This window comes from Dreissena polymorpha, chromosome 6 (assembly GCF_020536995.1).
Source record: "Dreissena polymorpha isolate Duluth1 chromosome 6, UMN_Dpol_1.0, whole genome shotgun sequence".
Classification (NCBI taxonomy): Eukaryota; Metazoa; Mollusca; class Bivalvia; order Myida; family Dreissenidae; genus Dreissena; species Dreissena polymorpha.
The window spans coordinates 70,125,337-70,148,365 of record NC_068360.1 but is presented as its reverse complement, the minus strand read 5'-3'; the positions used below and the strand labels follow the sequence as shown (position 1 = coordinate 70,148,365).

Here is a 23,029-nt window from a genome sequence, read left to right as displayed (position 1 = left end):
GTGCGTTAATGACAGGGTAAGGCTCTGCGTATGTGACATGGTGAAGCATATGCGAGATTGAGAGAGTGAAGCCGTGCGTTAATGACACGGTAAAGGTCTGCGTGATTGACAGGGTGAACCTTTGTGTGATTGACAGGGTGAAACCTCAGGTGATTGACAGAGTTAAGCATATGCGTGATTGACAGAATGAAGCCATGCGTTAATGACAGGGTAAAGGCTTGCGTGATTGACATAGTGAAACCTATGCCTTATGTTCGACAGGATGAAACCTATGCCTTATTTAACAAGGTGAAGCATATGCCTTAAAATTGACAGGGTGAAGCCTTTGACTTATGACTTACAAGGTGAAGTCTATGCCTTATGATTGACAAGGTGAAGCCTATTTCTTATGATTGACAGGGTGAAGAAAATGCCTTACGATTGACAGGGTGACGCCTATGCCTTATGATTGGCAGGGTAAAGCCTTTGCCTTATGATTGACAGGATGTGGACTATGCCTTTTATTGACAGGGTAAAGTCAATGCCTTATGATTGACAGGGTGTTAGCATATTCCTGATGTTTGACAGTATGAAGGCTATGCCTTATTATTAAACGTGTGAAGCTTATTGCCCTATGATTGATGATGAAGTCAATGCCTTATGATTGACAGGGTGAAGCATATGCCTTATGATTGACATGGTGAAGCAAATGCCTTATGATTGACAGGGTAAAGCATATGTCTAATTATTGACAGGGTGAAGCCTATTCCATATGATTGACAGGGTGAAACCTATGCCTTACGATTAACAAGGTGAAGACTATGTTGTATTTTTTTTGATTGACAGTGTGATCATATGCCGTATGATTGACAGGGTGAAGCAAATGCCTTATATTGACAGAGTGAAGCCTATGCCTTATGATTGACAGGGTGAAGCCAATGCCTTACGATTGACAGGGTGAAGCATATGCCTTATGACCGTCAAGGTGAATCCTATGCTTATGATTGAAAGGGTGAAGATGTTCTATGTTTTGTGCTTGACAGGGTGAAGCCTATGCCTTATGATTGACCGGGTGAAGTAATTGCCTTATGATTGACAGGGTGAAGCCTATGTCTCATTATTGACAGGATGAAGCCAATGCCTTATGGTGACAGGGTGAAGCATATGCCTTATGATTGACAGGGTGAAGTCTATGCCTTATGATTGACAGGGTGAAACATATGCCTTATGATTGACAGGGTGAAGCATATGCCTTACGATTGACAGGGTGAAGCCAATGTCTTATGATTGACAGGGTGTAGCAAATGTCTTATGATTGACAGGGTGAAGCCTATGCATTATGATTGACAGGTTGAAGCATATGCCTTATGATTGACAGGGTGAAGCATATGCCTTATGATTGACAGGATGAAGCCAATGCCTTATGATTGACAGGATGAAACAAATTCCTTATGATTGAAAGGATGAAGCCTATGCATTAGTTTGTGTGTGATTGACAGGGTGAAGCCTATGCCTTATGTTTGTGTGATTGACAGGGTGAAATCGATGCTTACTGATGGCCCAGTTGGATCATATTCAATCGGTTCACCCGACGGTACCAGACCTGGAGTGTTTTACGCTTACGTAAGAAGGCCTGAAGATAAGTAAGAGACCGTTTAACAATACCATATTATTAATGAAAAATAATTTACCTTATAGAAATAAAATGGTTTTTTAATAGATGTTTTTTTCAATACGTTGGTCGTTTGAATTAAATTATCAAGGCGTTACTCACCAAAATAAATGCTATAATAGTTGTTTTACGTTAGTTTATTTTGTTTTTTGAAATTCGGAATCTGCAGGACCAATCTCGAGTGGGGAAGAACATTTGTGTTGTTTGAAATTTCAATATAAATTCATAACCTATCCGTTACACTTTCAAAGTCCAACATACAACATGCCGGCCTTGGTGTTGCACGAGGCAGATCCAGGTCATCATCTTCAGGTATATATTGCGTTTGATGATTGCTTCATCTGAGTTGTCTTTTCTTTTCAAACACATCCGAATAAATAAGTAGGAATCACATGGGTTATTTCGAAGCAGTTGCTTACTATAAGCATGAAGTCTTACGATAGTATACCATAAACTCCGCCTTGTATGTCGTTATGATAAATAAACAGTATGAGGAGATAAATTAACTTAAGTGGACTGCCATTCAAACATAACGATATTGTTTATGTTGGCAATATTCTCGCGTTTGCTCTTGAACATGTTGACTATTTGAAACTATGCTGTTGTGCATGTTCCAATATTATTTGCAGGACATTTATGCTCAGGCGGCGACCGGTAATCCGATGTTTCAAAAAGTCATCGATTACACGAAATAGTTCGCAATACCTTTACATTTCCCATACTACACGTCATATACAGAGGTAAATGTATCACTTTACTTGTGCTTGTTTAACGTTCGGTACATTAATAGTTATGGTATTTAAGTTTTTTAGTTATATTAAATAATTAAATTTCAGAAAGTCGTGTATGTATCAATAAACATATGATATTATAAGCCTAATTTTAATTTTAGCCTTATCAAATTGCACTTGTTTATTTCTTTTGAATCAGATTAAATTCGATTTTATTATGGGTTTTTTTTAACTTGCGAGTTGTAATGCCACACGTTTAATTTTAGCAAAATATAGCAAAAATATTTACATGTAGTAACGACTATACAGTGATCATGTTTATCTGAAAATGTTATATAAGTCAGAATTAATGAACAACATTAACTATATATTGTGTCAAATGTCGCCTGCAGTTTTTTGAGATGCATCCATTGCAGGTTGGGCTCTTTATGCTGAATCACTGGGAGAAAAGGATCAACTCGATATCTACAAAGACGATTACGAACTGTATGTAATGCCGTGATTGGAATGCGGTCATTCGTTGGCTCAAATTTGAGCTATGCTTTTTCTTATCTATACCTCGCAATGGACTTTGACAAAATCATTATATATCTCTCTCTCATAAGAAGTGATGCGCTTTGCTTAAACAATATAGCCGTAGGTAAATACCAATGTCTAGTATTAATTTCTTAAGTTTAATCAATATGCAAAACCTTAATTTGATGGAACACAATTACGAATATTATCCCGCATTTATTTCGGCAAAATACATATATTCAATTAAACTAAATACATCTACGTGTGTCAAAAGTGAAACTGGCATTCCAAATGTACAATCGAAACGCGATATAAAGATATACTAAATACTGGTAGATACGAATTGATCCAACTATCGCACATTTTATAATGTAGAATATTGTGATGTTGACGCAATTTGTAAGAAACGTTAACGTATTATGATAAGTATGTGTCGTAAAATTTATGTAGCATATTAGTGTAAATACCATACCTTAATGTATACATACATGTACTTAGTATTTGAATTACGCGTATAAACATGTATACAAAATAAGCAAATAATCATGTTATTAATATGGCTTGCCCTTGACCAATCCGTTGACAAGTCGCTGTTGTCCTCAAACTTAATTGAGTGCCAGCAAGTGTAAGAGTTCAAGCATATTTTTCTGATTAGGTTCCAAAAGCTACGAATGTAAAGCTATCGAATAAAGTGACACATTTTAATTGGTAATTTAATGAAGGGAGCAAGTAATAAATTAACAAAATCGTTGCTCTTTGTTTCCTCGCCTTTTGTATAAAATATAATGAGGAAATCGGACAGGACCGGACCCCTTATTCGTAAAATGCATGCACTTCCCTTGAACAGGTGGAAGTAACGTACTCTGGATAGTATAAAGGCCCAGGAGAAATTCCCACCCTCTGATAATGGAATCATAATTATGATTCCAATATAAAAGGGTGGGTGATTTTATTTGCATGGCTCTTTGTCAATTTTCCTCTCATTAAACATGATTTTATATACTTATTTGAATATATTGGGCTCCTGGGCCCATATACTATCCAGGTTACGTTACTTTCACCAGTGTTCCCTTTATCGCGCTTCGTTGTATCGCACTTGGTTTTTAAACGTGATTTCCTATATAGCCTTATCGGGCTATACATATACAGACATATAGAGACTGATTCATATACCATTTCAGGATGGGACGCTACAGCTTCGAGATTTCAGGGCATGTCGGCTTGTGGTGGACACCGGCTTGCATTACTTCAAGTGAGTGAAAACTGATAAAATGCTTTCTGTAAGTCGCATCCTTGCATAATTGTTAAACGATTGACCTTAATGTGCAAACGAACCCAAATGATGGCAAATTGTAGATATCTTTACTCGACACTATATACAACACACCCGAAACCATATTGTTTAATTTGATCATCATACAATTGAATTCGCTTTACACCAGCTGGACACGTGACTCAGCAATCGAGTACATGCTGAACTACACGTCGTTTACGCGTGAATCCATAGAGATCGAGATTGACCGTTACATCACGTTGCCAGGACAGGAAACTGCGTACAAGATCGGAGAGTTGAAAATAAGGGAGTTACGTGCCCTGACAGAACAGGAGCTTGGTAATTGTGTTGTTGATTTTAAGGGTAAGGATTACCAACAACAGTACACATGCAAGACGGCTTTACTTGTGTTAAACTCATTTCCCGAGAAAATCGTTATCTGTAATGAAATTTGATTACGATGAAATTTATTTGCTTTCATTAGGCCCAGTGTTCGACATACAGGAATTTCACTTGGTTCTGTTGGACAATGGTGCTGCTGTTCCTCTGTCAGTTCTTGAAAAGCTTGTTAAAGAGTGGATACAGGAAGTAAAATCGAAAGGCAAGTGTGCGTGTTCTTAATTAAACCGGTCCATTTATTTTATATGTTATTTGTTCTCTAGTAATCCGTAAACTGAAATTGTCCCATGTACATATAGTTCAATAATAGTGAGTTACAATTTGTTCCTTGTTGATAAATAACTTAAAGAATTGCTGTTGACTAATTGGCTATGTAGATGACATGTAAAATACTATTCTAAGAAGTAAAATATTTAATATACGATGCTCACTGCTTCAGCCAACGGTAAATGAAGAATGTTGATGTCAGTAACAGAACATTGAGCTCGTTTATATACTGTCATCCATATGTATCCCATAGAATAAATTTGTGTACCGAGTTCATCAGTAGCATGTTAATAAGATAATTTTGGCAGAAACCGTTAAAAAGGTGTCCAGCGACTTTTGGTCATGGCGGCTGTCTATCTCAAGGGAATATTCCACTACTATTGGCACCTACAAGTACAACGATAGGCTTGATTCGTACACATATGAGAAACTCGATGACATGAAGGTATTCGATAAGGAGTTATTCGTAACAATACAATTAACAGTCGCAATATAATTCTCTATTCTTTAGTCTTTGTCGTTTTGGGGTTGATATGTAAATGAAATTTGAATGAAATACGCATCACAGTGCGATACTTTTCCACTGGATAATTGGCTTATTCACGCTGACATGGCGTATGTGGTTAACTACAAACGCAGAGACAATGATCTTAGAATAGCAACTCCCTATTAAAAGCATGGTCATTGGGAAAATCACAACCCTCTAACATAAAACAAATTCTTATCAACATTATTTGGACGATAGCGTCATTATTTTGAAGGCTTCACAATCAAACACTTCTTCATAGGAGGTGATAAAGTACATGTAACCATTGTTTGAACATTCTTTACGCATTAACATGAATAGCTTAAATATACATATATTCTTAAGTTTCTATTTTCACAGTAAATTTGGATTCTAAACTTGAAAAGGTTAATAAGATACCGTTGAAAACAAACTTAAATTTGCAGGCAAGTCGTATTTGTTCGCACTGTTTCCATTGTAGGTAAAAGTAGACGACTTTTTAAAACGCTTATCTTGGGTGAACAGTTCAGCTCTTGAAGGGGAAAAGCATATCTCATTCAATGTGTTACAGAACATCCTAGAAAGCGTGGGAGATGGCTATTAATTGAAGGAGTATGAACTTTTCATGATCACTTTTCTGTAACTGAAGTTAATACATATTGTATACAGTAGGGCTGGTTTCATTATTGATACATCTATAATAAATGTGCATCGTATGTTGGGTATATTTTCTAAGTTTATTGATTTCACAGATTTACGCACGTTTAATACATGTCACTGTCACACATTTGTATTCAAGAATATTTAGGTGGGCGTTAACATACATATTTTATGTCTTTGTCGTCGACAAATACTTTTATTAAAGTAACTACTGTAGAAAAAATATTTTCGGTTTTTAAACATTTTGAAAATAAATATTTAGTACTTTCTGTAACCCAGGTATTAAAATAAAACAAAGAAAAACACTTTTTGAACAAATGGTCTTGTTATTACAGCTATCAGCCTTTGAACCCAATAAATTTCCTGGAGCTCTGGTATACCCGTCTCGACATGTTTGTCTCAGTACAGCCTTTTGACACTGAAGGAGACTTTGTAAACTATATTCGCAGAATTGAAGGAGGGCCACAACAGGTATTGATTAAAAAGATTTTGACGTTGTTGTAATAATCTGTATCTTATTTTGGGGGCGATTTACATTGATTTTGGGTTTACAGCCACTTTATGTTGTATGATTTCAGCTGGAGGAAATGATGAACTTGAGTCGCAGAGCGATTGCAAATGGTCACACAAGCCATAATGCCTCAGTTGTGAGTAACACGCGTATATTAAGTTAGGGGCTCTAATTATATGTTTAACAATTGTTTTCAGTTACAATACAGACATTTTTTTTTAGAAATCGCATATTCCATCTTAAATGATGTGGCATTTAAAACATTCATTGCCATTAGGAAAATGCATAATCACAAAGAAGATACTTTAATAAGAAATTTTATTAATTTCACTTACGCGTAAATTCCCGCTGAAAATTAGAGTTTAAACAGATTCAAAATTGAAACACTTAACTCGTATTTGTATACATGTCATCATATTTGTTTACAGTCCCGTGTTCCTCGAAACATCGACGACATGGTTAAACCACCAAACGAATCGGCACTTTATTCACCATTTAAAGACTATGCCAATGATATTCTTGGAAACAATGCGTATGTACACAGTATATGGATATATCGAGTTATATAAGTCTTAATGATCATTTGATATAGGTTTATATTCACAAATCGTATTCGTTCAAAGTAACTGCAAATTATAAAAACGCATAACCAAACAGTTGTATATATAGTGCATGTTACCATATCAAATGTATTTTTATTTTAAAGGGAAGTATATTATGCTCTTAATAACAGCGATTTATCGACCTTAGAATGATAAGTAGTAATATATTAAGTTTGCTACATAAATTATGCATGACATATTTGCCGTTTATGTCCTTAGAGCGACGATGGATAAACGGCTTCAAGATGCCATTACTGCATTCAATGCTAAACTCCTAAAGGTCAAGGAGTTTTTAATCAACGTAGGTCAACAGTAATAATGTTTATTCATAAATATGTTTTTTATGTTTCAATATTGTAGAGTGTGAAACTTATTCAATTGGTACATGTGAAAGGTAAATTAAGAATGCAAAAAGTCTATATGACGATAACATTTTACCTTGGCGATATGATACTGTACAAGGTAATTTCATATTATACAACATTAACAATATTATTTCAATGTTAGTATACAAGAGAAGTTGACACGTATGTGCTATATATTTTCAAATAGGCTCTATTGGCTCATTCATAATTTTAAGAAAATTGAGCCTATTTGAAAAAATATATATGTCTGTGTGTGTGTGCGTGCGTTTGTGTGTTTGTGTCTTGAATATGTAGTATATATACCGGTATTGTTTTAGAAGAATATTATGATAATTTTTGTTGTACAATCTTCAAGGAATATATGCCCAAAACGCGCCCTGGTCTCGGGATAGGGAGCTTACCGCGAGGAAGAGAAAACTACCAAGCGTGCCAGAGGTTCCACACTTCCACAGACATGACAGCACAGCAGATCTATGACAAAGGTTTGGAGGAGGTGGATCGTATAGAAAAGCTTATCAGAAAGGTATAGAGTTAAAGGCATCAAGGGCGATGATATAGGACCATTATGTGATTTCAAAAGATTGTCTTGTACTTGAAACTGCTGGAAATCCTTTCAAACTGTAAATACATCGGTAAAATTAGCTTAACATTGTGAAGCAGAAGACTTATCTTGTTTTTCAACCAGTCGACAAACATTGATTGCCATTTGCACGTTTGTCCTATATTGTATATGCCATGATTTGATTGTCATGGAAGTTTACAACGTTTGCGATTGAAACCATTAAGCTAGTACTCAATATTTTTTCAGTTCTAGTTACCATAATTGAGGTTGTAACACATTACATTTAGAATAGTGCCATAAGATATCTATATTAATTCACACAATCTTAAGGTATTAGCTTTTTCAAGTAAGTACACACACGGAAACACGTTACACGTCCCTGTACATATATTGTGTACAAGTTCTGGGGACTGTAAAATTAAATATTGAAAAGCACATGTCAATTTTGCTTTCGATCGACTACGAATGCGATACATATTTTCTGCAAAGCGAACGTTGCTAGAAGCTGAAATATAAAACAATAAACAAGCAAGTGAATTTGGGTTACGTTATATGTAAGGTTATATGGAAATATTCACAACATGTGAGCTCATTGAACTACTCACTAACAAAAAAGATCTTTTCGATTATGTATAACAGATTAAAGCACGTGTTTTTGTAATATCATAACAGCCATATGAAACAATAAAGGAGAAGAAATTACTTGTTTTGGTTCTAATCTGAATTTACGGCAGGTGTTGCAATTGTAACATTCATCATGATTACTTCTTTCGTTATCTATGCCTTAAACCATAGTGTAATTCGTTAACATGATACTATTTAATAGACAAGTAAAGTAGCAGATTAACTGAATTGTTGTGTGTGTTTTTTATTAGACAATGGTCAACGTAGGGTTTCCCAATACAACAAAGATATCAGATATGTATACCAACTTGTCAAGTGACGCGAAATTTCTCTTCAATAATCCGGTGAGTAAAATATATTGACACAAATCTTCAAATCTTTTATATTGAAATTATTCTCATTACTTTCTTATGTTCTTATTATTCTCATTGCTATCTTCTGTTCGTATTACTAAACTATTACATACATGGCACACAATTTAAATTGTAAATGAACTTTACCTGTAATTATGTTAAACATTGTGTAGTTATTACGGATTGTCGAATGATTATATAGTTATGGATATTCTAACAAAAAGTTGTATTCCTATGTCTTAACTCAATACTCCTCGATTTTGTAAAAATAATAAGTTTTAATACAAATATGTATCGCACCATAAAACCCTCGACGAAATCACAGATCACAGTAGAATGTGTGTGTACTGTTTAACGCAGAAAACAGGCTCAGTATGGTTGCTTTTTTTTCTTTTTTTCATTTGTTGTTACTGTTTTGTTTTCAGCTAATTTGTTTTACATTCGTTATGAAGAGAACACTTTACATTATGGGATAAATAGCCTGCCAACTAAGCGACGAACGCTGATAAGTTTATTTGTACAGTACAATAAACATAACCACTCGCCAGAACTCATTATTAAAATCCCCATAGATATATAATTTAATATGCGTTTATCACTTATATATTTTCATTTCATTCACATGAAAAATGCACATGGTTAATGGATACAAATTGTAATCGTGCTTGACATAACGTATACTTGTATTTTAGGCAGATGCCCTTGCACATTTCAACGAAATTATTTTCGAACGAATAAAGCCATTGCTGCCGAAAAACTTCCGTCATCTCCCAGACTTGCCGCTAGAGTAAGGGAAATTTACTATTCTGTATTATTGTTGATTCTATAACAAAAAAAATATCAACGACACTTTCGTTTGCATGGGTACATTGTAATTCTAACGCTAGAGCTACGGTTCGTCTATAGTTCATTTAATGGTAAATTCAAACATCAGTACACTTGCAAATATGAAACCATTTTAAAATCATTTGAACACACAAACTTTATTCATCTAAAAATTGAGACATAGCCCTCATGGAACACTGAAATTTATACAATGTGTAGTTCATTCGTGTACTGTACTAAACACAACTTTATAGTTTACAAGTAATTTCGCATCATATTAAATATTTAAGAGACATTTGTTTTTGACAAGTGCCTGCTTACCAACCAGTCTAAATCCTATTCAATTGAATCACTGGGCTTGTTTTTATATGAAAGATATTGGTACCGGTGCTAATTTTAGTACGAGCTTGTAACACGACCTATTTAACTATCATTATTGTGCAGGGTTCGAGCTACTGTGTCCGACGGAGTTGGCGGAGAATACTGAACAGGATCTGCGGACGGATCAAGACCTGGAATTTTCTATGTAAACCTTCACAGACCCGAGGACAGGTTAGTTTCTTTTATAAATTCATAAACTTATTTTATGAGACGGATAAGGATTTTAAGGATGTTCTGTAAAATATAACAAAAATGGCAATTAACATATAGCGGGAAGATCGGTGCCCAATATACACTGCAAGCGTAACGATATCAAAGGTCAATTTAACATGTAAAAGGTAAGTATACAATATAACTTGGCTAATATCGCATAAGTGTAGTGATTATTCATTTATAAAAACTACAATATTGTTCATTCAAACATTCACTTTTTTTAACAATCGGTTCGTTTCTTTCACAGACCTTCATATGCGATGGTTTCGCTTTCACTTCATGAAGCTTTGCCAGGCCATCACAATGCGGTATGTTCTGACGCATGCCGTTATGATAAATGGAATCACCTTAGCAGTAAATTACACTAGCAATAAGGACAATACCTTTTTGTCACAGGAATAGAATGCATTCACATTACTTAGAAGCTTACTTTAGGGGGACTTACCTCATGAATTTAGGAACATATGGATCAATGCGCGTGAAAATTTGTGTTGCACATCTTCACTTATGGTGGTGGCCGTTTTTGAAATTCAAGTCAAAAGCATGAGAAAGTTGGACGTAGTTTGCTTCCCAAACGTATATGTTCTATTCCCGTCATAACCAGTTAACATTTGGCAAGAAAACATGTCCTGCACATTTTTCACTGCATGATTTTATGACCTTTTTCAAGTTTCAATTCAATTGCATCATTATTATTGAAGAAGTTCGATCCACAAAACTAGAACAGTGTATGCTTTCGCCGTTTAATATCTAAGTTACAGAGACTATAACTAAAGAATGCGTGAATCACTGGGCCATTGCACACTTACGCTTTATGTTGATGACACATTTTAACTTTAACTTTTTTACAGCTTGAGAAATTTAGAAGTAGATCGTCTTTTAGCTGAATGGTTTAGTTCAAAGGAATACAACTCATGAAGTTATGAATAAGGCATACAGCAGGATTTCTAAACATCGTTACTAAATGGTGATGACAACACGTTGAAGGTTCAATTTAATCGCTGGAGATGTTGAGGTAGTTCGTTTCAAAAACGTTCGGAATTGTATGCATGCGGAAATACGTCGACACCAATCAACCAACCGACTACCCAACCGACCAAATGTTATAAAAATATATATTAAATGCACGCTATGTTTATATTCGTCTTTTATTTGCATCGTGATTAATAGCTAATTGTGTATTATATTTTGTAGCAAGCGTCTAATTTCTTTTATTTTTTCCGTTATATGATCATACTGTTAGCCTTATTCCTGTTTTCATGTACAGCAAAGTTATGGCCTTCTCGCTGACATCCCGCCATTCATGAGGAACATGGAGTGGATTTCATTCAATGCACCATACTTCTTACAGTTCTTCAATGCGTTTTCGGAGGTGAGCAAATTAGTGTGACTCAAGATCTAATACTTTTGTAAATTGAGATGGATTAATTGCTCATAATTAACACCGACAATTGCGGAATACATATTGCAAAAGTACAATGCCATGATATTATTGCATAACAAAGATGTTCATGAGCGTATTTGCAATAAGTACATGCATCTATATCGGTGCATTCATTACATATGAAGCTTATATTAAGGTTCTATAAATCAGAACAAGACACACTCATTAAAGAGTCCAAATAAAACAAATGGATTGCTTTTTAAATAATTGGATTATAAAATTCTATTTAAAAACGTATTTTTTCAGGGATGGGCTCTATACGCGGAATTTCTCGGAGAAGAAATGGGCATTTACCATGACGATTACGAAATGTCAGTATTTAATATTTAGTAACTTGCTTTACAAATGTCAAATGTTCTACCTATTACTTAAACATAAAATGGTTTCAAAAAAGGCTTACGTACGTTTGCAAATTGTATTAAGACGAACATGTACGACTGCTTTCAGGCTTGGTCGTTATAGCGACGAGATGTTCCGAGCCGTAAGATTAGTAATAGATACAGGCATCCACGAATACAAGTGAGTGACTCTCGTTATGTGCATTTATTAATGAGCACTGCAGTTTGGCGGTTGCCTTTTTCATCATTTAATATTGCACAAACATGTTGTGTGTTCTAATTGCGCCGTGTATAATCGATCCGTAAACGAATGCTAATTGAGCATCATAATGTGTTGGATATCATATTTTTTTAAATATTTTTGTAACATTATTGTTCTTTAGCTGGACGAGTGACCGAGCTATCGAATACATGTTGAATTATACTAATTTGACACCCAACGGAGCGGAAAAAGAGATTGATCGCTACTCAACCTGGCCCGGTCAGGCCACCGGCTACAAGATCGGAGAAATTAAGTTCAAGGAACTCAGAAAAAAGGCTTCCGACGCTTTAGGTAAATCAATCATGTGACCGACTTCTAATAGTTGCCATTACTAGGCCTGTCAAACGCTTTTGTCAGTGTAAGAAAACCAAAAATGTAATATACCTCCAATAGTAACTGTCAGCTAACGTGTCAAATACTTCTCACAAATAAGGTTAACAAACAAACCAAAGTTTTCGGACAGTTTTTGGGAATCAAACCAAAGCTTCGGGTATTTGCTAATGTTAGGGGAGTACACTATTTCAAACAATCCAGCCGAGACAAAGGCTTCTGACAGATGAGATATCTCAAACCATGTATAAGGGCTTGAGGCAGCAGTAGAAAATTCAGGTTAACGTACCTTCATGAAAGCGTGCGGGCAGATTTAGCGAATTCAACCAGGTAAACGCTTTTGGATATTTAAAACGAAAGACGATAAAAACTGAAATCCGATTTGTCATATTTCATGACTTAAAAAGCTGGTTACACTTAAATATTTTACCTCACAATTGAAAGGATTTTTTCGTCACTTTTTAATTTTTGTTTTTTTCTTAAATTTCATCTATTGTTTTAGTGGTTGTTAAATTGATATATTCATTTATATTGACACATGAGTTTGAGTGGTAAACAATTGTTCATAAAACAACTTGAGCCGTTATCGTTTGCATTAAAAAATACGTAAACATTATGCAATTTCAGGAAGCAAGTTCAACCTAGCTGATTTCCACTACACCGTCCTGCGCTATGGTTCGATGCCCCTGTCGGTGCTTGAGTACGTGGTGGATCAATGGATCGTCAACCAGAAAACCGACGGCGGCCATGGCGGTATTAACAAACCGGAAAAGAGTCCGTCGAACGATGGGCCTGTGTTGTCGGCCGATGTACTCAGTGTTATATTGGCCGCCATATATGCAATTATTCAACATTGAATTCAAATGAACAAAACAGCATTTATGACACCTTTTTTATATTTTGGTAGGATACAAAAGCAGTTACACATTTGACCAGAATGAATACACGAACATGTACGTAGAGGCGGCCGTAAAACATTTCAACTGTAAAGCAATTTTTGAATACTGAGCATCTTTTGAGAGACCTCCATTTTTCGAAAGCATCGTTTTAAGCAAAATTCAATTTCCATATAAGAACAAACACGATAATTCATATTGCGATAAATATAACTGACTTAAATTGATAATACATGCAGATGGTACTATATTTTGCCAATTTTTTAATATAACATTTTTATACCGTTCAAATAGACCCACAACCACGTTCAATAAATAACAAAACATTCTTACTCAACACAGTATCAATAGAAGCTGTTTTTATTATTCAAGAAATACGATGCATGATCATGTGTTTGTTTGTTTATAAACCATCATTGATGTACGATATAATAATTATATAGACCGTTCCAGAATCGATAAATTGACCGCCGCCATATTGTCAGTCACGTGACTGTCCGCCATTACACTACTGCCAACTTCTGCGAGTCAGCGATTCCAAAAGCCAAAGACGTAGCGAATACCCGCTTCGCCGATGTCGGATAAATAAATAACTTAATGAATAATTTCAGACGATTATCTCATTTTTTTGTTGTTTAATTGATTGTTTGAAGTTGAGATTAATTGTTACAAATAAAAAAATTAAAATGCTCTTGTGTGTTGTTTTTTTTGTGTGTGTAAACAAGTGGTAATCATCGGCGAAAATTTGCCGGTTCAGTCGCTCATATTATTTTTATTAGACATTTTACTTATAACTTGTTACAAACAATTCACGCATGTTATGTTGTGTTGATTTTAATAGCCGCAACATCAAGCAGATTATACTTATAAAAGATTCTCGCGCAATTAATTAACGCTAATTGTTTGAAATCGGTAAAACTCTATACTCTAAAATCACAACATAGTGTATTAAGTATGGTATTTTTTGATACGCCTTCCATTATTTTTCTTGTTCTAACTGATATCAGATATAAACAAATTATTGTTTGGAATTTAAATTTAGTTTGTGAGCTGGAATTATGTCTCGTACAAAAACCCGAACTTTTGGGAGAGTGATATTGATCTTGACGATCTTTTAGGAGATTATATGGAAGATGAAGAGAAAGTGAATATATCTAGTTGAGTAGATTTTCATCTTTGGAAACATTTAACAGCTATAAACCAAAAATCTTAAAAGATGTATTTTATAGGTTTTTGCAGTAACGCAAAACATATGGATAACGAGGCTTGTTTAGTCAATAAATCGAAACGAAACTCCAAAAAAAAAACTAAATAATATTTCAAAAATATATTATTAAGTGCCAAAAGAATTTATTAATACATTTATTGGCATCTTAAAAAAACGCGTCATTAGCATCAAAGTAAAGATTATATGAAGACTGAAAGGCCGACAATTTGACACAACAAAGAGCTCTATGCATAAGCCGTATTATTTTTTGCAGAAAATCTTCAATAAATTACAATAGTAATACATCTAATAATAAAAATATAATTATGAATGGCATAAGTACGTTAGTGTGATAAACACGTGAGTGATAGAAAGTGTAAGGGGTGCATTGAATATAAACGTACTACAAAGCCCTATTAAAAGCGAAGTGCATAACAGTATTTACATGTAATTTTAATTTGATGGGTTTTGTACAGAGAATGACGCTATTGAGGAATATTAACATACAACTGAAAAACACAACTTTACATGATGCAAATTGAACTGTGTATTCATGTATATTGAAAACTCGTTTCTAGTGAATATGAGTGGCAAATATCGAACATTTTAACACACATATATCTATATACATATTTTTTTAAAAACATTATTTACCCCCGTTGGTGTCCAATGTAATTTCTTGTTTTTATGATGTCGTTCGTGCATTGCCGTAACATTAAATCTTCATACGAAACGACGTAGTTTTAATTAACCGATACCCGCTAAATACGTTAAATGTTATGTTTTTAGGTAAATTTTATAATTATCAAATACTTTTTTTCATAAATTAAACCATTGATTAAACGGGCTAGTATCTTTACGGTGTACAATTTCTGATATTCTATATTGGACATAACTTTTAATTCGTACAATATGTAACATATCTAATGTACGCAACTGTTAAGTATGTCGGAGGTAAACTATTAAACCAAATGACTGCTTAATACTACCAGAGAGAGAAGACATGGTGGCATCACCCATTGTGTTTAATGACCAGACTGTCATCTGCCACCCAGTGTGGTTTATGACATCCCGGGATGACACCATGTTTTTAGTTAAGTCTGGATAATATCTGATCAAAACGAGATAATCGGAGTATGCAGAACAAACGGGCAATTCAACACTGGAATGCAAAGGATTACGCGATTTTAAGATTGATGCAAATAATCAAATGATAAATATTGCATTTAATTCAATTAAATGTTTTTTTAATGTGTCAACGTGTTTCTTTTCCTAGACAATTACCAAAAAAATGCACGTTTTTCAAACATTTTTCTGTTATAACACTAGCTTAACATCTCCTCTAGCAGAAAAACTTTATTTCATACAATTTGCATGACAAACAAAAAAGTTTTACAAAAAGAAAGAAATTCATCCGTTGAATAATCGGCGCTCTCTTGTATATGTTACCGGTTGTTAGGCAGTAGTGTAATGGCGGACGCGGAGAGTATTCAGGGGAGATAATTGGGTAATTACTAAATTCTGGAACGGTCTATACCATGCAACAAATATTAAAATAACTTTATATTTTCAGTTGAACACCTATAATCACTTATAAAATTATAATTGTTGACTATTTGCGATATATTTCTTTTTTCATACACGACATTAATTCTACAAACGTTTGGTGCAGCCTTAATTCCGCAGTAAATGACCACTTACATATTAAGGGAATTCAACATTAAAACGTTTGAGCAATACCCGCCGATCCGCCAAAGAGGAGAAGACAGTATGCGGGCAAAGTATTTTTTATGAAAAAAAGACAAAGCCTTAAAGGGATCTTTTCACGCTTTGGTAAATTGACAAAATTGAAAAAAGTTGTTTCAGATTCGCACATTTTCGTTTTAGTTATGATATTTGTGAGGAAACAGTAATACTAAACATTTACCATGGTCTAATATAGCCATTATATGCATCTTTTGACGATTTTAAAACCTAAAAATTATAAAGCGTTGCAACCCAAAACGATTGAATAATTTGGAGAGTTCTGTTTTTGTCGTTATATTTTATGAAACTACGAAGATTGCTTATATAAGGTATAAAATACGTCAAGTATGTGTACTCGGCGGAATAGCTCAGTAGGCTAAAGCGTTTTTACTTCAGGACTATGGCAGGACTCCAGGGGTCACTGGTTCGAAACCTGCTCCGGGCAATGTTCTTTTCCTTTTTTTAATTTTATTCTTGATTTTTTACTGGAGCTTTTACGATCCAATGTTTACATTTATCAATATAAAGCATTTAATGAATAAGTTAAAAAATGCCAAAATCTGTGAAAAGGCCCCTTTAACTTCGTACGATTATTTAACTCTATTTTAATTAGTTGAAAATCCCAATTGTTTCTTCAAAGAAGCTTACTGATATAAATTCACATTCAACAACATTCTACAAAGAACATGCGATACAAAATTTAATGATAATGTCTATATATATATATATATATATATATATATATATATATATATATATATATATATATATATATATATATATATATATATATATATATATATATATATATATATATAATATCATAATGCTAAATAAGCCACGAAATCTGGCATAACACCTGTAATCAATTTAAGTATGATGCAACTAAGAACTACGCAGAAAATGGCATTCGCTATCTTTATAACTGATTTTCTTTGGCTCACACCAATGGAATCAACGCCGTAGATCTTGTTAAAGATATGTCTTGTTATATTTCCCAGAGCATGTAATTTTGAGGCTGTGTTCTTATAACGGAAGCTAAACAACGTGTTCGTTTTAATAAACGTGTGCATATTCTTTAAGCAACGGATATTTCCATGTGTTATTGTTGCAAATAACAACAATACAAGCGTTTAAAGGTGCATTGGACATGTGGTATGTACAGCGTATTGATTTATAAACTGTATTAACATTAATTAAAATGTTAAAGATAAATATGAAATAGACTAAATAACAAACATTGCGTGCGGCGATTAAGTGGCTATCGAAAAGTAAAAGATAAACCCAACGGAAACTATTGATTTCAATTTATTGAGGTAGATTTTTTTTCGGGGGGGGGATTCATTTAAATATTCGGAATATATTAAGAAAATATATTTATCGTTTGAAAACCAGTTTATTGAACTTTTTATAATAATACGAAACGCTTTCATTTACAGCTAATTTGTAAACCTAAAACAAGGCGTCATTTAACGACGTCATCCTTGCGCAAAACTACGAGGTCTGAGGTGATCACAAAATCACTGAATCAAAGAATCAATGTATTATGTAGACTGTTTCCGTCCCCTATTAATAACGGCGTTCGCTAAAGGATCGAGAAGTCGATTTTTTCGAACCTCAGTCGGGACATGTTTTGACTTGGTCGGTTGCATACCAAACATATAGATATATCGCCGGGCTCCGATTGCCTTCCGGCCAAGCACCTGGCATAAAGGATATTACTCGGGAGTAAGGAAGATCATCAGTAAAGGGGACTCAGAAGTAACACCTGGTCGGTCATTAAATGACAGGGGTAATAAACGAATACTTGCCTTTTACATTACAAAGTAGTGCTATTGAATAACTCGCCCTTGTTATGAAATCAATAAATCGTAATGTCCAAATCATAATGATCCGAATACGACTTTTTTTAGCTGTATGTGGAAACATTACTATACAGCTATATGTCGAATGAATACAATTATACGTGGGGACGACATAACTAACAAATGACAACTGCACAAACATTTAGGCAACAAACACACAGTTTAATTTGCATAATCGTGGAAACGACACACATTCAAACACACACATACCTCAAACCGGTATTTGTCACATTAATTATGACCTCCAAGAGTATTACATGGGATTATTTAGTGTTTAAGGCCTACATTACCAAGTTGTTGAGCGCAAAAGAAGGCTGCCGAGTTCAAAACACAGAGGTTGCTTCCCCTGAAATAACTAGCAAATATACTATATATTCTTAGTGTAGTTACATTCCTATGTCGGTGCAAGTAAATAAACAATCCGCAGCAAACTTGCAATTGTTACTTCATCTGTCTGTTCTGGCAGTCGTAGTATTGTTCTAAAATACGTAGCACGTTTCAGATTTTAATACGTGCGATAGATTTGTTAGTAGAAACGTTTATTTCCACTATGAAAAATATTACCCTTAAAGGGGCCTTTTCACGTTTTGGCAAATTGACAAAATTGAAAAAAATCAGATTCACACATTTTCGTTTTAGCTATGATATTTGTGAGGAAACAGTAAAACTGAACATTTATTATGCTCTAATATATCCATTATATGCATCTTTTGACGATTTAAAAACCTGAAAATTATAAAGCGTTGCAACGCGAAACGATTGAATAATTTGGGGAGTTCTGTTGTTGTCGTTTAATTTTGTGAAACTAGATAATAAGATTGCTTATATAAAGTATAAAATACGTTCGTCATACATACTTGGCAGGATGGCCAAGCGGTCTAATTGTTTTTTACTCGAGGACTCCAGGGGTCACTGGTTTGAGTCCTGCGGAGGTTTGCTTTTTTTTCTGTTTTTAATTTTACTCTTGATTTTTTACTGGAGCTTCTTAGATCCAATGTTTACATTTATCAATATAAAGCATTTAATGACAAACTTCAAAATATGCCAAAATATGTGAAAAGGCGCCTTTAAGTAGTGTTAGATAATGTGGTAATGCGAACTTGTTTCATCAACATTAACGTTCACATATACCAAAACATGTTTTATAATTCTTTTATCTGTGCTTGTTAGCGTTTTTTTTCGGTAATTACATTTTGTATATATGTCAACGGTGAATTTCGATTATATGGGCCACTCGTAAAGAATATGCCAATCGTATCATGTTTTCTGTATCCAAAACGTATTTACATTCTTACACGACTCTATTTAAAGATCCTGTTAGGTAATCATATTAAAACGCCAAATATTATAATTGTTCGTGATGATTTTTGGCAAGCCTAGATTAGACGGCAAGCTTATCGTTGGGTCTTACAGGTGATACAACAAAGCAATAACACATTAACGTGCTCTTGTTTTGCATATCTTCACAAGATTGATTGTCAAATCCAGGGTATATACAATTTTAAGCGTTACAATTCACGTTTTGCAACACGGAATATACCCTTTTCCCTATAAGACAACATTTATAAAGCGCAAAATCACGTGACTCTCAAAATTACAGAATGACTATTAACGTGATGCCATTTCCAGTAGTGTCACGCAACGCCGCATTTGATTTTAGCCCTTAACGCTTTTGATAATTCGGCGACGTTACGGAACATTCGGCGAAGTACTGATATTGCCACCAACAAATGTAATCGTCAGAAAAATTAGAAGTAAATTTATTCTTCACTAAGTGTCAATACATTAAATAAATGTTTTTTATTAAAGTACTTCTTTTAATCCAATTGTTTGCACACATTTCGACAAGCATTGTTAGAGCATTTGTATCGCGATGAGTAATCAAAGGGGTCATGTATTCCTGCCACAAATACTTTATATGGCAAAGCTAAACGGGAGATAAATTCCTTTTTTTTTGCATAACGAAAGCTATGGAAGTCCCGATAAATGTTATGTTCAAGTTTTTTGTTTTATTTTTCTTGCGAATTCAAAATTATAATAGCGATATGTAGGGATTTTTGCGGCAACTAATATTGAAAGCGTTCAAAGAAAGCTCTGTAAAAGACTGTTAAATGTGAAACTGTCAACAAATTCACTGTCAATATATAATGAAGTTGGTCGATTTCCTTTACACATTGGTAGGTACCTAAGAATTGTTAAAAAAAATCCATCATTATAAATAATGAAATTGTATACTTAATACTAGCATTTATAGGCAAAGATTAGACATTAATACACAAAATAACAGTGGAGAGTTAATGTTGATTTATCAACCTCGTAACTAGTTTACCAAGAACTTAAACCTTTATTTGAAAGGTCTCTGTACATGGATGTTATTGACAATAAAAATTATAGAAATATAATACGTCGATCGCCACTTAAATTAAAACTGGCAGACATTATACCATTATCAGAAACGAAAGAATTTGTAATTTATTTAACCTAGACTAACATGTTGTGTAAATGCCATATATATTTTCCAAATACATATCAAAGCGATTTTCAGTCAGACCAAGTATGCATACATTTCCTAAACGTTAAAATAGTAATAATAAAGGGACCCTCATGAAGATAGCTGTTTACTGTATCACATACTATAAGAAAAGAGATAATTGTTTTTTTTTCTTTAAGTCAAGTTTATTATTGTCAATTATGAACCGATAGTTATTAAATGAGTATACTTTGTTTTGGTCTGTTAAATCTGATTTCTGTCTAAATGTGCTGTTTATGATGAAATGAATTTACTTAGTTTTTTGCCTGTTTTCTTTGATTTTTTTACCATGTGGCTTTTATACTCAATTCATTGTTCATATGAGCACGAAACACTCTCACGCCTCTTGTATTAATATCTTAATTACTGAATTGTTCATGTATAAATGTCTTATAATTTCTGAATCACGATAAGTTGTTATATGCTTTAGTAAATACAATATTTTTTCTGTTCTGTTCATCAAACATCTATCAATATGCCAGTGGATTGTTTATCAGATAAACTGTAGTTTAGATTAAAGTAGCTATTAGGCACTTACTGTTCATGCCATTAAGCGCTTAATCTTGCGGCTACTTAAATATAACTATAACTATATACGTTTCAATATACCGAAATAATATACGAACAGTAACGAAAATAATGTTTTGATAAAGCTGAAATTATTTATCATATGCGGAGATTTTAATTTAGAATTAGAGCCTCAACAAGAGTGATAAAGTAATAAAAAAGTAATAACAAGGCTAGACCTACTGAATTAAATGTTATACGCTCAAACGACCCTTTTCGTATCCAGCACAAATAGTTGTGTTGATATAAAAGGAGACGACCAAATTAGCTGCATCATGCTAAATTACACTTTGTTTTACTTTCACCAACCATATTGCAAAACTTAAAAAACACAGCGCTTATACATTGGAACCGATATAACAGAGGTATTTATTTGGTTAATATAATGCATAACATATTTGGAAATATTTTAAATTCACGACTGCGTATTTCTTCCGAAAAATATAGCAAATTACATGCGTCGCAATCATGTTTTTCGTAAAGGTAATCCTTCAATATGTTGTATAATCGTGTAACAAAACATGGTAAAAAAAATAATACCAGAAGGAATGCCTTATACGTATGCCTTATACGTTGATTTTAAAAATGGATATTGCATTATACATTATTTGACAAATTGCAAAAAAAGGATTGAGAGAAAAAACTATATAAGGGCATTGTCTCTACGTACTCATATTTTCGGAGTCGTCTGCGTGTAATAAATAACAAAGTCACCTCTGACTTAACATTTGTACAAAGCGCGGGGACGTGCCTAGCACGATACTTGTTTATTTATTCATAAATAGGTTATCATATTAACTACGTGACCGAGGCAGTCACGGAATTTTCATTACCGAAAATATTTCAAATATGCAATGGATATTGTATGTCGATGATTTTGTGAGTTACTCTGGAACCGCTATTGAACTACAGCGTCAATAAAATAAAAACAATTTGCCAAATAAGTGGCATGACTGTAAATAAGAAGAAAATTGAAATAATTGTATTGAGAAATGGTGGCCTATTGCGTTCATATAAACGTTGGTTCTATAATGAACATCGTTTACAAGTTACATCACACGCACATGGGTTTAGGGCTTGCTCCTAATTAAAGTTTGCCCAAGGCTAAAGCTAAATTGGCCATTCAAGATAAAATATCTATTAATTCTATTACCAAGGCTATTTGGGATAATTTGAAATTCAATGGAATTTTATTTTATTTTACTTAATGGTTATACAAATCCTTACATAATGGGCGCAAATTATCGTACCTTTCTGAAAATACAGAACCAGATTGTATTGGTCTGAATTGGTCAACCAACCAACAACTCAATGTATCTATGAAAGGTTGATAGATTTGAACTTTGTGTAGAATACCATTCCAAGTGTGTAAAAACACTGGGGTAAACTTATTAACATGCCTTTAC

General features: G+C 33.9%; 1 protein-coding gene across 17 annotated transcripts in view; it reads left to right on the top strand.

Annotated features, from left to right (window-relative positions):
• The window catches only part of LOC127833430 (uncharacterized), a 142,976-nt gene that overhangs the window by 77,371 nt on the left and 42,576 nt on the right, over positions 1-23,029 (top strand). For 3 of the 17 annotated variants that reach the window (XM_052358684.1, XM_052358680.1, XM_052358675.1), the window contains exons 24-25: positions 6,942-7,045; positions 7,335-7,416. The exons of 5 other annotated variants lie outside the window; for them this stretch is intronic. In XM_052358684.1, the coding sequence (XP_052214644.1) occupies positions 6,942-7,045; positions 7,335-7,416 (186 nt within the window). Of the gene's footprint in view, positions 1-6,337; positions 6,474-6,580; positions 6,650-6,941; positions 7,046-7,334; positions 7,417-12,329; positions 12,402-12,603; positions 12,774-13,439; positions 14,400-23,029 lie in introns of those variants that run through there. 9 more of the 17 variants (XM_052358681.1, XM_052358676.1, XM_052358674.1 and 6 more) reach the window with 6 other exon arrangements.